General features: G+C 52.9%; 1 protein-coding gene and 1 long non-coding RNA gene across 2 annotated transcripts in view; one reads left to right on the forward strand and one right to left on the reverse strand.

The window, feature by feature from the left end:
- Nucleotides 1-537: 537 nt before the first annotated feature.
- Nucleotides 538-14,439, reverse strand: part of EMILIN2 (elastin microfibril interfacer 2) — a 51,600-nt gene continuing 37,698 nt past the window's right edge. Inside the window, exons 5-8 of the mRNA XM_042961839.1 lie at nucleotides 5,558-5,971; nucleotides 4,925-4,957; nucleotides 4,248-4,376; nucleotides 538-1,659 (exon numbers count right to left, since the gene is read on the reverse strand). Of these exons, the coding sequence (XP_042817773.1) occupies nucleotides 1,322-1,659; nucleotides 4,248-4,376; nucleotides 4,925-4,957; nucleotides 5,558-5,971 (914 nt within the window). The 3' untranslated portion in view covers nucleotides 538-1,321. The remainder of the gene's footprint in view (nucleotides 1,660-4,247; nucleotides 4,377-4,924; nucleotides 4,958-5,557; nucleotides 5,972-14,439) is intronic.
- Nucleotides 1,087-4,240, forward strand: LOC122232484. The gene is made up of 3 exons (XR_006209811.1): nucleotides 1,087-1,176; nucleotides 1,317-1,456; nucleotides 1,941-4,240. It is a non-coding gene; the product is annotated as an uncharacterized LOC122232484 (long non-coding RNA).

Genomic DNA, 14,439 nt, shown 5'->3' on the forward strand with positions numbered 1-14,439 from the left:
AAGAGTATCCAGTGGCTTGATTTCAGGCCCAGGAAACTTGTTTCTATGATCTACAACTTTCCCTGGGACTCTAGGCGACTTGCCTCTCCCAGGGGCACTTGATTGGCCAACAGATTTTACCAGCCTGATGAGCAGAGACCACCTAAAGCTAAGAGTCTTGTGTCCTAGGGGTTTCTGTGGCTGCAGATAAAGGAGCAATGTGCCTGGGCTTCCCTGGAACAGAATGTGCTCTCCATGGGAAGATGCCTGCTTTTCTCCGATGATCTCAGCTTTCAGCGTGTGATCAGTTTTATGTTGGGCCTGTTGTTGCCGGGGAACCCGCAAGTCTGTAAAGCCGCATCTGCTGTGAGCTGAGCCGTGCAGTGAGCGATCTCATTGGGTCGGCCAGCTGCTGATTAGATGTGAATTTTAAGCATCCCCTAGAGGAGCCCCTCTTTAGCTGCAGAGATCACAGGGGGGCCTTGACCTCTAAGCACATCTGGTTTGTCTTTACAAGCAAAAATCAACCCCCAAGTATATAGCTTGGATAGTGAGGGGTAACAGTGATATGGCTGAGATTTATTCAAGCTTACTTTCTACAAGCATAAAAAAATTACCTTTCTGCAGTTTGCTTTTTAGCAACTCTCAGTCCATAAGGCACCAGACTGGAGTAACCTGAAGTGGTTTTTCATCTTTATTGACACTCCCTGTCTTTGCACTTCAAATGTACATGTCATTCAAGGAGCCCCACGAGCTGCACAAGCCCCCTGTGCCTTCCTTCACAGCTGGGCATGGGCCCAAGTGAGCGGTGCCAACCAGCCCTGGGACAGCCCACCCTGGAGACCTGAGGTCTCTGGGGTGGCACGTGCCACCTCGGCACTTCAGTGCATCTGAACTTCTCTCCTGCAGGCAGTGTAAATGCAGACTGCGTCCACAGGAACCACTTTGCCGGCCCGCCGCCTCTCAGCCCTGCAGCCCAGCAGCTCTTCTCCATCAGCAAGATGTGGTCCTGGGCAGCAGATTAAGCTCCGCGGTTAGCACCCAACGTGCCCGGCACAGGCTCTGTGAGCGAAGCCGCAGGGGAGGCCCCAGCTCCTCAGGTGTCCAGTCGGAATGACAGAAGGTGGTGGCCCCATCAGGCACATGTGTCCTCACCACCTGCCTGGGAACTCTCGGGTATGTGGCCTCAGCAGCCAGGTAAGTAAGGTCTGTATCTTGGGGGAGGTGTTGGGGCGTCTGCAGAAAATTAGACCAGTGCTCCAGTTACATACATAATAAACTGCATATATTAAAGCTTCCAAGTTCTCACAACTATCTTTCCTCTTCCCTTTCCCCAGGCACCCTAGAGGTGAGAAAGGAAAGGATATAAGAAAACCCCACTAAACGTGGAGTACATTTCATCAAAGTCCGTGTGAGCCAAGCGGCCCCCAGTCACCACGATGTTGACACCATCTCCTGCCTTCAAGTGCACGATGAGGTGGAATGCCCCTGGGCCCCCACAAGTGTGTAGAGCCCGCTGGGGCCGGTGGTATTCCAGGAATTCCCTCTTGTAGCCAGCTGTATGCAGCTGGGCCACACTGGCATTGGAGACCGACAGGACAGCTTCCACGTACGCGTCCCTCTCAGGAGTGAGGGTGGCTGTGATCAGGTAGCGCCCATCGTATGGAGCCGTGAAGATCCCTGGGAGGATGAAGGCAGGCACTTGTCACACCATCACAGGACCTTTGTGACAGGTTATTGGTTAACCCAGATTTGGGGAACTAACCATCTCTGTTTGTCCAGGACTGTCCCAGGAGACCCAACGGGGAGAGGTGGTCACCCAACCTCTAGAAGATAGGTTGCCCTGAGGGGACGTACCCCCTTTCTGTACTCGCACCTGCCCTCCACCCACCCAATGACAGACTCCTTAGCTGGCCCAGTCCTCACTGTGACACCCCCTGTCTTCTGCTTGGAACATCCAGGAGAGGACAAATCTTGCAAAACCCCCAGGATGTGCTCTGATGACTAGAACTCTCACCTATGCCCGGAGGAGCCGTCAGAATAACCTTCCCCATGCTGTCATGCGGTGAGCACGGAGAGGACCACCCACCCTTGCTGGAAGAGAGTTCACCTGCTTTAACATTCCTGGCGATGGGGTACACACCAGCTTCAGCAGTGCTATGTGCACGGCGCAGGTATGAAGACGCAGGGTCCGCTCCTACCTCACCCAAGGTTTAGTGGGGAAGCAGCAGCTGCCCAGATCCTGGTTGCATTTTGGGAGTTTCCTCCATCATTGAGAGCACCCCAGGGCCAACTTAGAATAAGCCTCACAACCTGTGTGCTGGGCACGACATCCACAAAATGCCTGAGTTGCCTCCTGAGGAGGCAAGAGCAAAAAGAACCCATAAAGTTTGTCACTAACCCAGGGAGAGGCCACAGCCAGCCCTCCTCACTTGGAAGAGCCAGTCCCCCTGCACGGGATCAGTGTACAGGTGGCATCCATTTGTGGCCAAAAATAAGCAGGCATTCACTGAGCCAGTGGCCCACAGGTTCTGAGCCTGGGGAAGCAGGGGAGGTGGTGGTTGGAGGGAGGGGGATGGCATGAGGAAGGGTACATGGGTTGGTAGATAGACCCATTTGCAAAGCAGCAACTGTAGATGCCCCAAAGCCACAAGGGTCGGAGCCTACACCAAATGTTGGTGGGAGCAGCCACTTCCATGGGCTGTGGGAAGGGCTAGGCATGGACCCCGACCACAGGCCAAGAGTGACAGAATGGAGGGCCCAGGAGCCGAGAAGGAATCTCGTGGACTGCCCTGAAAAATGGTCAGAAACTGCCAGGCCCTGTTGCTCCCTTCCTCAGCTTTTAATGACAAGTAAGATAAAGCTGCACAAGTCTTCCTGAGGCACCAGAACGCACGGCCTCCTACACCGCTTAGAGACTGCCTGTGGGGAGGCCTCACTCGGGGTCACCCAGAATGTGAAAGAAATGTCAGTCACCATCTCTGCTTGCAAACGTCACCTGACCCGTCAGGGTGGACAAGCTGTCCCCACCACCCAGGCAGCATGGGGTGAGGGCCCCAGGGGGAACCTGAGCTTGTGGAGAAAGTGAAGGTCTCTGAAAGCAAAGTCTCTTCCCACACCCCAGCCTGGAGAACAGTAGAGTCCTGAGCTTGACTCCAGTTGGCCTGGAGGACCCCGAGTTCCTTTCCCAAGTTCCGTAGGTAACTTTTATGCTCACTAAAACCTAAGCCTTGTCCTAGGAACAGTGGGATTTAGCTAGATGGTGGCCAGGCAGGACAAACACGAGAGTGAGGCCTAAAATCTCTGCCTGTTCCATCCACCCCTTGTAATCTTCCTGACCTCCTCCTGCCCTCACACCTGTGCAGTTCCTCAGGGAGGACTTCTGTGGGCACCGCAGCATGCTGGCACTTGATGGGATCAGAGATGGGCCTCCCCAGCTCTGTGAGCTACTCAGGAAAGGTGACTGGGCCCTCGGCACAAGCCCCTGGGTCCTGCTTTACCCTGCCCCAGCCACACCTGGAGCTGTGCTTCCCTCCAGGAAGTGGGGCCCTGACACGCCTTCCCCTTATAGAGGAGACAAGATGCCCATGTCTGGCCTTTCAGGAAGGAAGGCTCTCACTTCAGTCCCCGGGGACAAAGATGGACAGAAGCCCAGGCACAGGTGTGGTGGGAAGGAGGAAGCCAGGAACCCAGGGTGACCTCCGTTGTCATTGTACTGATAATCTGGGCGACAAGACAGATGCTGCAGCCAGGACCCAGGCCCACAGCTAAAGCAGTTCTATTCCAGAGCAGGAGACCCCGCAACCGGGTCCGGTCCCTTCCGGAAGGAGTGCTGTCACCCTTTTTGGCTCTGTTAATGAGCCACGAGCCACTGAAGGAGGCAGGGCAGGGGTGGGCTTTCCCCCATCCTGTCCCGGGGTGTTGGGACAATAGATGCTTAGGAAGAAGACCTCCCCGGGGCTTGGAGGACAGCGGGGAGGGGCCAGGGTGCAGTCAGTGGTGGGCAGAGTCTAACAACAGTGCCAAGGACTGGTATGCTGCTCTCATGACTAGAAAAGGTCACTGCACATTCACCCACCCACCCTGCAGCCTGGCAGCTGCAAACTTCTTCACCTAAAACTCCACAAATCAGGGGAGGAGCAACAGGGGCCAACTGGTCCCTCAGGCACCCACAGCTGCTCAGGCACCTCGGGCGTGGCGTCCCCACCCCGCCTACAGGACAGGGGGCCCGCTGGCATGTGGAGACTATGCACCGCCTCAGAACTCACCAGTGTCGGGGTTGTACACGTCCCCGTCATTTACCAGCACTTTGTTAAAGAGGACGACACCCCCATCGCTGGGGAAAGGCTTCTGGGTGAGCCCCGCAGAGAAAGACACCAGAGAAGGCGCTGGAGTCCCTGGAGCAGAGAGGACATGAAGTATTCACAGGGGTCAGGTTGCGCCAGTCTGGCGAGGCAGCCTCACGGTGCTGTTTGGCCTTAAGGTGGCAAAGCACTGTGGGACACAGGGCCAGGCCGGTCCTCGTCGGGTCGGTGGTGGGGACGGTGAGCAGCAGGACAAGCACTGTCTGGGAGTGGACATGTGAGACCGTGTGACACTGTGTGTGTGAGTGTCGGGGGCTCGTGGCAGGAACAGGAAGCTAGGCACAGCCACACCAGGCAGAGACCCAGCCAGTAAGCCTCACCACCAACTCCATGGGCTGGGAAGATGTGTGAGGGAAAAGTCCTAGTCTCAGGCATGACTCAGACCCTCTCTGAGGAGCAAATCTTGGCGGGGGCCTGAGTCCCGTCAGCAGAGGTCTGTCCCTCGGCTGGTGGGCACAAAAGAGCTGGGCCGGGCCTCCACCCACGCTAATAGCTCAGAGGGAGGAGGCCGGACACGCAGGGGAGGGGCAGAGGCCACCGAGGAGAACCAGCCTCCCACCAAGGTCTCCCAGCAGACGTACCTGGGGAGGCCACAGGAGGTGAGCTGGGATATCCTGAAAAACAAAATGGGAGTGGGACATCAAACAGGAGCCCCTCTGTTTCTCCCCGCTCCTCCCACTGTTCTCCTTTAACTAGATCTAGAGCAAGAGCGCCCCTCCCAAGCTGCCCTCCCAGAAATGGGCACAGCTGTACCCCCACTGTGCCTGCTTCCTCACTAGCCCCCTCTCACAGGGCAGAGAAGGTCCGTCAGGGCAAGCTGGCTGGGGGGATCCGAGAAGAAAGTGAGGCTGGACGAGTGTTTGATGGATGCATGGGAGGGGGCGGAAGCATGGATGTACAGGCAAATGCACAGCCCCAAGGAGTATAAACATCCCTAATGCGTATCCTCCTGGGAAAGGCATGTTTTTGGGGGGAGCCCTGTGATCTCTGCAGCTTGGGGTGGCTGAGCAGGAACAAAGGAAGAGAACGGCTAAGGGCAAAGGTGTCTCCTTGTGTTCCCAGCATTGACCCTGCCTGCCTGGCAGCCGTGGTCCTTCGGGGATTTTGGAACTCGCACCCGGAAAGACCCTGCAGCAGACCCCCTAAGGCTCAGGCTGCCCCTCCATCTAGTGTCACCCCCACCACTTGGAGGTGCCCAGCCGCAGGGCCCTTACCTGGTGCTCCTGCAAAGCCCTCGGCACTGGGGATGGGTCCCCGCCCCGTCTGGCCATCCACTCCTTGGGGCAGGCCCCGCCCTGACACGCCCATCCTCCCTGGAGGCCCGGCCTCTCCAGTCTCCATAATGACCCCAGTGGAGCCAGGCAGGAAGGGCAGCCCCGTCCAGCGCGGCCATGCTGGTGGGGGCAGTGGCTGCAGGGGTCTCTTGGGTAGGACAGGCTGCTGGCCTGTGGGCGGACGTTTTCCAGGGTCCTCAGGAAGCGGGGGAGCACTTGGCCTCGGCAGAGGGGTTGGCTTGGGATGAGAGGCCTCCGTGGGGGCCTCCACTGGCCCTGGGTGGGAGGGCCTTCCAGGCACCTGTGGGGCCTTCCCTCGCGATGGGGGCTGCGTTGCTTCTGAGGGCTCCTCCGCTGGGCATTTGGAAAATGGAGAGAAATATGCAGGATTAAAAACCTCAGACTTGACTGCTCAGCCACAGGCACCTCTGTGAGATTCGATGGGCTGGGCCCCCTGTGAAGATGTGGGCTTGGTGGCTGTCCCCAAAGCATCAAGAGTCACGGGCACTGCCTTGGGCCAGCACAGAGCAGCCACCACAGTGTGGGGGCAGCATGCCTCACGGCTTCAGAAGGGGGCCACAGGTCAAGCTGCCCTCGGGTCACCCAGGAGCCGATAAGAAGAGCCATGGGGACCCCCTGCACAGGGGCGGAGTGGGGGGAGATTTTCAGCCTTCCTTTCTACACAGTAGTCATGCTCTCCAAAACAGCACCATTCTTGGCCCCAGCACCAAAACTTCTGATTTCAGCACATGATGATACCCTGGATATATCACAAATTACTGAAAGGGACCTGCTGATCCCAACCAACAAATGTTCTCCCAAACCAGCTAGTGTTGGGGTCACTGTGGGTGGCTTCACAAGCTGGGACCCTGCCGAGAGCAGCAGATGCCACAGTGACCCCAGCTGGTGTTAGGGCGCTTAAGCCACCTCAGCAGCAGGCACACCCAGCACCTCTTGCCACAGCCTTATCACCAACTAAGGGGATTTCCACGGGAGGAAGTTTCTGATTCACATTTCCCTGCCCTCATGGGAGGGCACTGTGACACAGCCAGGAAGCGGCTGCTCCTTCCTCCTATGAATACATTCCTGGAACCAGCCTTCCACGAAGGCTTCCTGAGGGCCCACCCAACTTTTCAGTCTGTGTGGTACCTGCAGTGTGCCCAGGTTCCAAAGCTATACAATTAATGTCCAGGCAAAATCAGTGATTGCATTTTGACCCACTGTCTAGTTTTGAAACTCGCTAAGGTAACTACAGTAATCAAACACATGCTCCCCTCCCCTTCCGCCACAGAGCCAGGTTGCTTACCCACCTCCGGCCCCCAAGGGAGGCTATTTCTCAAACAGCCTTTCCTGACCAGTGCTCCATGAGAGACTTCAGCCCTACTGAGAATGATTCACCACTTCCTCAGTAGTCCCAAAGATAATCCAGAGCTAACACCTAGATGCAGAGAAGAGAATTCATGTGGTTCTGTGGAATAGCATCAGGCCTTAATTCTCTTCAGAACCACCACTGAGAAGGGCTGGGTTAGATAGAAACTGAGGCAGGTGGACTAAAGACATGTGGACACCAGCCACAGTGGAGGACAGGAGTATGAGAACATGGAAACGCAAAGTCTACGCATTGAATCAAGAAGCTCCCAGCCCCCATTTCCTGCTCACACCCAGGACGCCTACTTATTTATAGCTTAGGTTGGGGATAGGGAGAATCTTCAAAATGACCCTGTAAGAAACCCACCAGCATAAAATCTTATCCAGTGCCTCACCTGTATGTGAACCATAGTCAAGATCACTTGATGTACAGAAAACCTCTGATAAGAAAGATCAAAACAAGCCAACCAACGTACCAATGAAAAGGAACTCTGAGGAAACACACAATGCAAGAAAATAAAGAGGTAAAACCCTCAAACAGAAGACACAGTCCAAGATGCAAGAATACATTGGTATAAGAAAGGCATAATCAGAGGCACCTGTGTGTCTCAGTTGAGCATCGGGCTCTCTGCTGTCAGTGCAGAACCTGCTTTGGATCCTCTGTCTCCCTTTCTTCCCCTCCCCCATTCACATGTGTGCCCACATGTTCTTTCTCTCAAAACATTTTTTAAAAAGACATAATCAGAGAATAAGGATGAGCCTTTGCTGATAAAAATATTCTTGCCAAAAATAAGCAAATTCTATGAAAGAGTTGGTAGATAAAAGCAAGGAAATCTTTCAGAAGGTAGGACAGGAAGGCATGGGGCACCTGGATGGCTCAGTTAAGCGGTCAACTCTTGGTTTCAGCTCAGGTTATGACCTCACAGCTTTGGGGGTTTAAGCCCTGAGTGCAGAGCCTGCTTGGGATATTCTCTCTCTCTCTCTCTCTCTCTCTCTCTCTCTCTTTTCCCCACTTGCACTGTCTCAAAGAAAGAAAGGGATGGAGACAGGGACGGAGAGGAAGGAAGGAGAAAATGAGAAAGAAAGAACTTAAAAAAAAAAAAAAGGTAGGACAAGACAAAATAATGGACATCAGGAAGGAAACAATAAGAAATCTTTCCTGAAAAAAAAATCAGAAAAACTGGGACATAGGATGATGAGGTGGTAAGGCAAGAATTATCAAATTCTCACACATACATACCATTTTATTTCAGCAAAATTATTGAATAAAAGACCTAAACCAAGATCTATTCCGAGCACTGAGGAAAAGGGGAGATCCTACAAGCTTTCAGGAAAAAAAAATTAAAGTGTGACTTCAAATCCAAAAGGCATCATCAGGTTTGTCAATAACAGTACTAGAAACTAGAAGACAAAAGAACAAGGTCTTCAAATTTTGAGGGAGAAATTGTTAACCTTGAATTCTATACCCAACCAAAATATCTATCAATTATGATTCAAGAATAGGTATTTTCAGACATGCAATAAAAATAAATAAATAAACGATCACCACCACCCCCCCCCACCTTTTAAGGCTATTTATTTTGAGAGAGTAAAAGTAAGCAGGGGCAGAGAGAGACGGAGGGAGAGAATCCCAAGCAGGCTCTGTGCTGACAGCACAGAGCCCGATATGGGGCTCAAACTCACAAACTGCTAGATCATGACCTGAGCCAAAAACCAAGAGTCAGATGCTTAACTGACTGAACCACCCAGGTACCCCTCAGGCCCCTTTTCTTAAAAAGTTTAGAAAACATACTCCACCGAAACAAACCATACAAAAAAGAAACATAAAAAAAAAAAAAAAAAAAGTTCAAGACAGGAGAGAGGTTCAAGAAATTTCTAGGATGGTAGTGAAAGAAGTTTCAAATTGAAGTCCTTTAGCAAGTCCAGAGAATAAACAGTCCAGATTGGAGCAAAAAGAGAACTCCAGAAGGGAGGTCATGAATTCAAAAAACAAAAAAATGATCTGATACTTTTTATGGTATAGAAAATTATATTGAGAGGGTATCCTAGGGTAAGAGGAATCCAAAATAGATATGTAAAATCTAGCAAATAATACACTACTACTAATTCAAAGAAAAGCAAAACAAAAAGCAACATAATCATATTCAGCTGTACTGAGCTATTTAGCTCATAACAGCATAAATATTGGCGACTGATTGATAACAGCATAAATACTGGCTATTGTGGTAAATTCTAGTGGGAGGTGGGGAGGAGGGGAAGCAGGGGAGATATAAGCAAGCCTAATATATAAACTAATGCCTACAGCTGCTACATGATATATATAATGTCTAAATACTACATATATAATATCTGTATAAAGAGAAATCTAAAAGTAATAAATGAATTTAGAAACCTAGAGGTAAATGTCAGGGGAAAACAGCCAAAAGAATTGCACATGGCTGCCTCTGGGAAGCTAGAAGTGCCGGGGACGGGGGGGCCAGGGCCTGGTTTTATTATAAATCTCTCTGTACTATTTTATATTTTATAAAACGTACTTGCAGAAGACCCTCCCTTGCGTCTACCCTTGCCATCCAGAGAAACGCACCTGCCTGCACTCTGGGTGGGTCCTCCCTTCCCTCCTCCTCACAGGGAGCCCCTGGCTCAGAGCCCTTCCTCCCAGCTGGCCTGTCTTCCCTCTGGGGGCTGCCCCATCCACTCCCTCAGGCCTCTTTCCTTGCCCCCACGGCTCCTGCCCTTTAGTCCAAGTGTATGGGTCTCCATCCAAAATTTAAAAGTAAACACGTCTCCTCCGTCCTCAGTGGACTGCAGTCAGCAAAGTACAAGCCCCTCACACTGGTCCTTATTTTCTTACCTGTTCCTACCGCACCCTCCAAACCACCGCTCTTCCTCTGAAAGCCACCGCTTTTTTTCAGAGGTTCTCCCGGACCCCCCCCACCCAGGCGCTGTCGTATTCATTCACTCTCTCTCCCTCCCTCCCTCTCTCTCCTCAAAAATCTGCAATCGTCTTCCAGTGCTTATAAAATCCAATCAAATCTCCTCTGACATCCTGAGTCCCTGCCACCTGCTCCACCTCCTCCTGCACCCTCAGTGTCCTCACTGGTGCCCAGCCCTCCTCTGAGCTTCCCTGGCCACACGCCTTTGCTTTCAGTGTTTACGCTGCCTAAAACAGCCTCTTCCAGCACCCTCACTTCAGTCCCGGTTCGGAGACCACCCGCTCCGGGACGCCATCGTGGATTAGCCCAATAGAGCTTGAATAGTCCTGCCTCTGAACCTTGAGGCCCTTTGAGCCTCGGAGGGCTCTTTCAATTTTTTACTATTGTTCCTGTCATGCTGGATGATGAGCAGTTGAGGACACATTTTAATGATCTTTTGTCCCCAGGGTTTGGCATAGGGCCTGGTACACGACACTGCCGACATTTAAGGGTGTGGTGAATGAATGAAGGCTGGAAGGTGGGCAGGCATCATGGGCCACACCTTACCAGCCATTACCTTAGGCATCCTAATTCTGCCAAAAAATCATTGTCGTTCTGGGGCCAAATAGGGTAATGCTGGTACACAGAGATGGTGAAGGCTCTTTTATGTCCATCACTCCCTCAACACTCAGGTTTATCACACGCAGTGGAAGGCAGAAGGAAAAGAATGGACAAATATTTCCCTTGGGCCAAATATCCCCGCCCCCCCCCCCCCCCCCAATCTCCATGGCGAGCACACCCATGCCTGGCTGGGGGCAACTGACTGCTCCGAGACAACCTGTCACCTCACGCAATGCTGCCCTGGGTGCAGTCATTTCCCCCAGCCCCTGCTCCCCCATCTCATGCCAGGTGTTTCCAATGTATACGCATTTGTTACAAAGCTGTAACACAGACTGGACAGCATTTTGCTCATTCTGGAAAGATCACTCCTGGCAGCGGATGGCTTTCTGAACTCGACATGTGTTTCCAATTCAGAGAATGACCATTTGAACCGCGTTCCCCCGGAGAGCCCAGAGTTGCTGCCCTTGTGGTTAAGGCGTGAGGCTCACGCAGGAAGGGATGGCGCGGCCCCACGGGTGCTGCCTCGGGTCCGGGAACCTGCCCCAGGCTCCAGTCCTGATGCGCCCGTGTGGCCTCAGGCAGGGCCACAGCCTTCCCCCCGAAGACGGAGAGGGACCCGGGGAGGGAAGGCCGCTGCTTCTCCTCTAGAGTCTATCTTACTAAAAGCCAATTTCGACTTCACTGCAACAAAGACCTGCCGAAGAAAATCCGGCCTAATCCTCGAGCTGCTAAGAACGTGTGTCTGGCTCCCCTGACAGGCTGTCTCTGCCTCCTGTCAGGGAGGCCTGAAGGGAGGCCGGCGGCCACGGGAAAGTAAACTGCAAGCATGAGGGCCCTTAGGTGTGCCTGGCAGCGTGGTGGGGTCTTGTTACACTGCCAGAGGCCGGGGGACAGACGGTGACCCCGGGTGTCAGAGGCTGTGCCCGGGACCCCGGCCGTGCAAAAGCCACTGACCCCTCCTACCTCAACCCCCCCCGTCCATTAAACGGGCGGCTCCACGGCGCCCTCTCGTCAACCAGGCAGAACTGGGTGCCAGCGAGACAGAGCGAGGGCGCCGGTGCTCATCCCTAACGGGGACACACGGCGCAGGCGCGAAGTCCGGCTGAGGGGGCATCCGATCTCCCGGGAAGCCGGGGTGCACCTGCAGGCCACAGCCGGCAACAACGCGACCTCTTTCCCGGAGGCCATCAAGACTTGGGATTTCTACAAAAATCCTTCCAAACGCCGACATGCGTCCGGCAAAGCCGGTAGACGGTCACACTGCGCGCCCATGAGAATGGGGCTGCCTGGAGGAAGCGGCTGCTCCTGCTCCCCGCAGAAAGGCTGAGGTGCAAGGGCAAGGGCGGCGGAGGGGCGGGGGTGGAGGGCCGCAGGTGTGCTCAGGGCTGAGGAGTCAACCTACAGAAAACCGGACTTGTTCTGACGACACCTGAAGGGAAACCAGGTCTTCGCGGGAATGACTCTACTCGGAGCAAATGGTGACCCGGAAGCTGTTGTGGTTTGGGCTGGAACGAAAGAAAGCCTCAGGGCCTACGAGGAGGGCTGTGTTGCTTACACCACGGAGGGGACAATGAGTCCCCACGTGACCCACACAAGCAGCCCCGGAATCGGGCTAAACAGCGAAAACGGCTCTGCATTTCTGAAAAGTACAACCTAGAGAACACGGAGATACAGACAGCTGTACAAATACATCCGAAGTGGGAAGGAATCTGCAATCACAGAATCTCAGGGTTGGGTGGGCAGGGGTTCTCACCTAGCTGAGCCTCAGCATCGCTTGGGAATTTTGTTGTTGTAGAATTTCACAACCTGATTCTAAAATCTCTGCGGAACCGCACAGGGTCTACACTCCCCGGTTTTAAGACCTACGGCAAAGCTGCATACTCAAGACTAGAGCATGTCTCAACAACTACAACAGAGTCCCCAGGTGAACTAGCACACACGCTGTCCACGTTTGTTGCTGGTGCGGTGTCCAAGTCATGGCTTTCCTTCTCTCTCCTCTTCTTTCCTCCTTGTTTCTCCCCTTCTTTTGGGCACAGTTCTCCCTGGGTGGTTATATCCTGCTGCCTTTGAGGTGGCCTTCCTTCTTCTTCTGGGACCAGAGCTAGGGGGGTTTGTTTTGTTTTAATAACAAATTTAATTGCAAGTTCCTGGGTCTCACCTCATCCCTGTTGAGTAGGAATCTCCTGAGTGAGCCCAGGAGTTCTTATTTTTCTAAAGCTCCCAGAGGATTTTTGCATGCAGCTATGGGACACCTCAGCCCTGAGAATACCATGGTTCTAAATTCAATGGTTAAGATGCAGAAAGGCAGCCGCAACTTACCCCCACCAAAGGGCATTACGAACCCCAGATGCCCGCAGGGTGTAAGGGAGCACATTGCAGGGGTCAGGATGGTCTGAGTATATGCAGTTTATTTTAGGCGTTAGATATTTCTAAAACCCTGACTTGGTCCATCATGCCATCTTGGACCTAAACTGGCCCAAACCCAGCCGATTTCAAGTTGAGGGCATGACTGTGGCATCAGGCCACTCTTCCCCTGGCCGGGTTTTATGGTTAAATATTTAGAAAATCCATGCTTTTTCATTCTTGTAGCAGAGCTTGAATTAAGCAACTTGATAAAGATGGGATTCCTAAATCTCTAACACAACTAAATGAAATGTTGTGCTTAGTATAATTCAAGTTCTAAGAGAAACAGCCCTCAGACTTGAGCAGAAGAGGGGGGGTGGGGGATTTGAAAAAGGAAGTGATACTCCTGTCACTAGAGTCTGTTGAAACAACATCATGGCATCTAGGCGGGCATGTCCCTTCTTGGAACAGTGACGGAGGGAAAGAGAGCTTCCCTGATGCACAGAAATATTCCTCTGCCCACCATCTCCACCCAGCGGGAGCCCCAGGTGTTTCAACACCAGGAAGTCCCCTCTCTCCTACTGTAAGCAGAAATGCTGGAGTCCAGCCAGGGCTCAGCGTCTGTGTCACACAAGAAGGCTGGGATGTGCCGGCTGTCAGAGAGGGCAGCCAGCCACAGCCTTGCTGACAACGCTCGTTACAGGCCAGGGCAGTCCTCAGGCCCAGGCAGGAAAAGACACCTTTCACTCATGCAGGGAGCAGACCCTGGAGCTGCCCGCCACAGAGGAACTCCTGCCCCACAAGATGCTGACCAAGGGAATTGGAGGGGGTGCTGGCCAGAAGCACAGTGCCCCACCCATGCATGACAATGGGAGTGAGCGTGCCCAGGCAGACAGCCAAACCGTTATGGCCACATCAGACAGAAGGACAAAGGACTTAAGAACCACCTTGTCATTTGGAACCTAACTTATCCCCAAGTGCTGAGCTCTTTTTTTTTTTTTAATGTTTATTTTTTAGAGAGAGAGAGTGAGCGTGAGTGGGAGAGGGGCAGAGAAAGGGGGACAGAGGATCTGAAGCCGGCTCTGTACTGACAGCAGAGAGCTTGGTGTATTGCTCGAACTCACGAACCGTGAGATCATGACCTGAGCCGAAGCTGGACGCTTAACTGACTGAACTGCCCAAGTACCCCAGTGCTGAGCCTCTTGTCAACAAAAGTATTTGAATGTGAATCCTGAATGCCAGGGAGAGGAGATTTCTAGGCTTTTTACACTTTCTACTTGCCCCCCAATTTAAAGAAAAAGAAAGGTAAAGTGAGAAAACCCCCACTGGCTATCTAGAGCATTCCACAGAGCAGCCAGGAGCCGGACACCCAGGGGTCTCCATCCATGTCTGCTGTGTGAACAGGCTGCTCTGACTCCTTTGAGGCTGGATGCCTGGGGGTTTGTAGGAAGAAAAAGGGAGAAAAGTGCAGCCATGAGCAGATTAAACATTATAGGGGTCAGAGGATTAAAATAATAGGTAATACTGATTGAATAAATACGAGGGGCCAGGCAGTATTTAATACTCCACTCTTTATGA

This window comes from Panthera tigris, chromosome D3 (assembly GCF_018350195.1).
Source record: "Panthera tigris isolate Pti1 chromosome D3, P.tigris_Pti1_mat1.1, whole genome shotgun sequence".
Classification (NCBI taxonomy): Eukaryota; Metazoa; Chordata; class Mammalia; order Carnivora; family Felidae; genus Panthera; species Panthera tigris.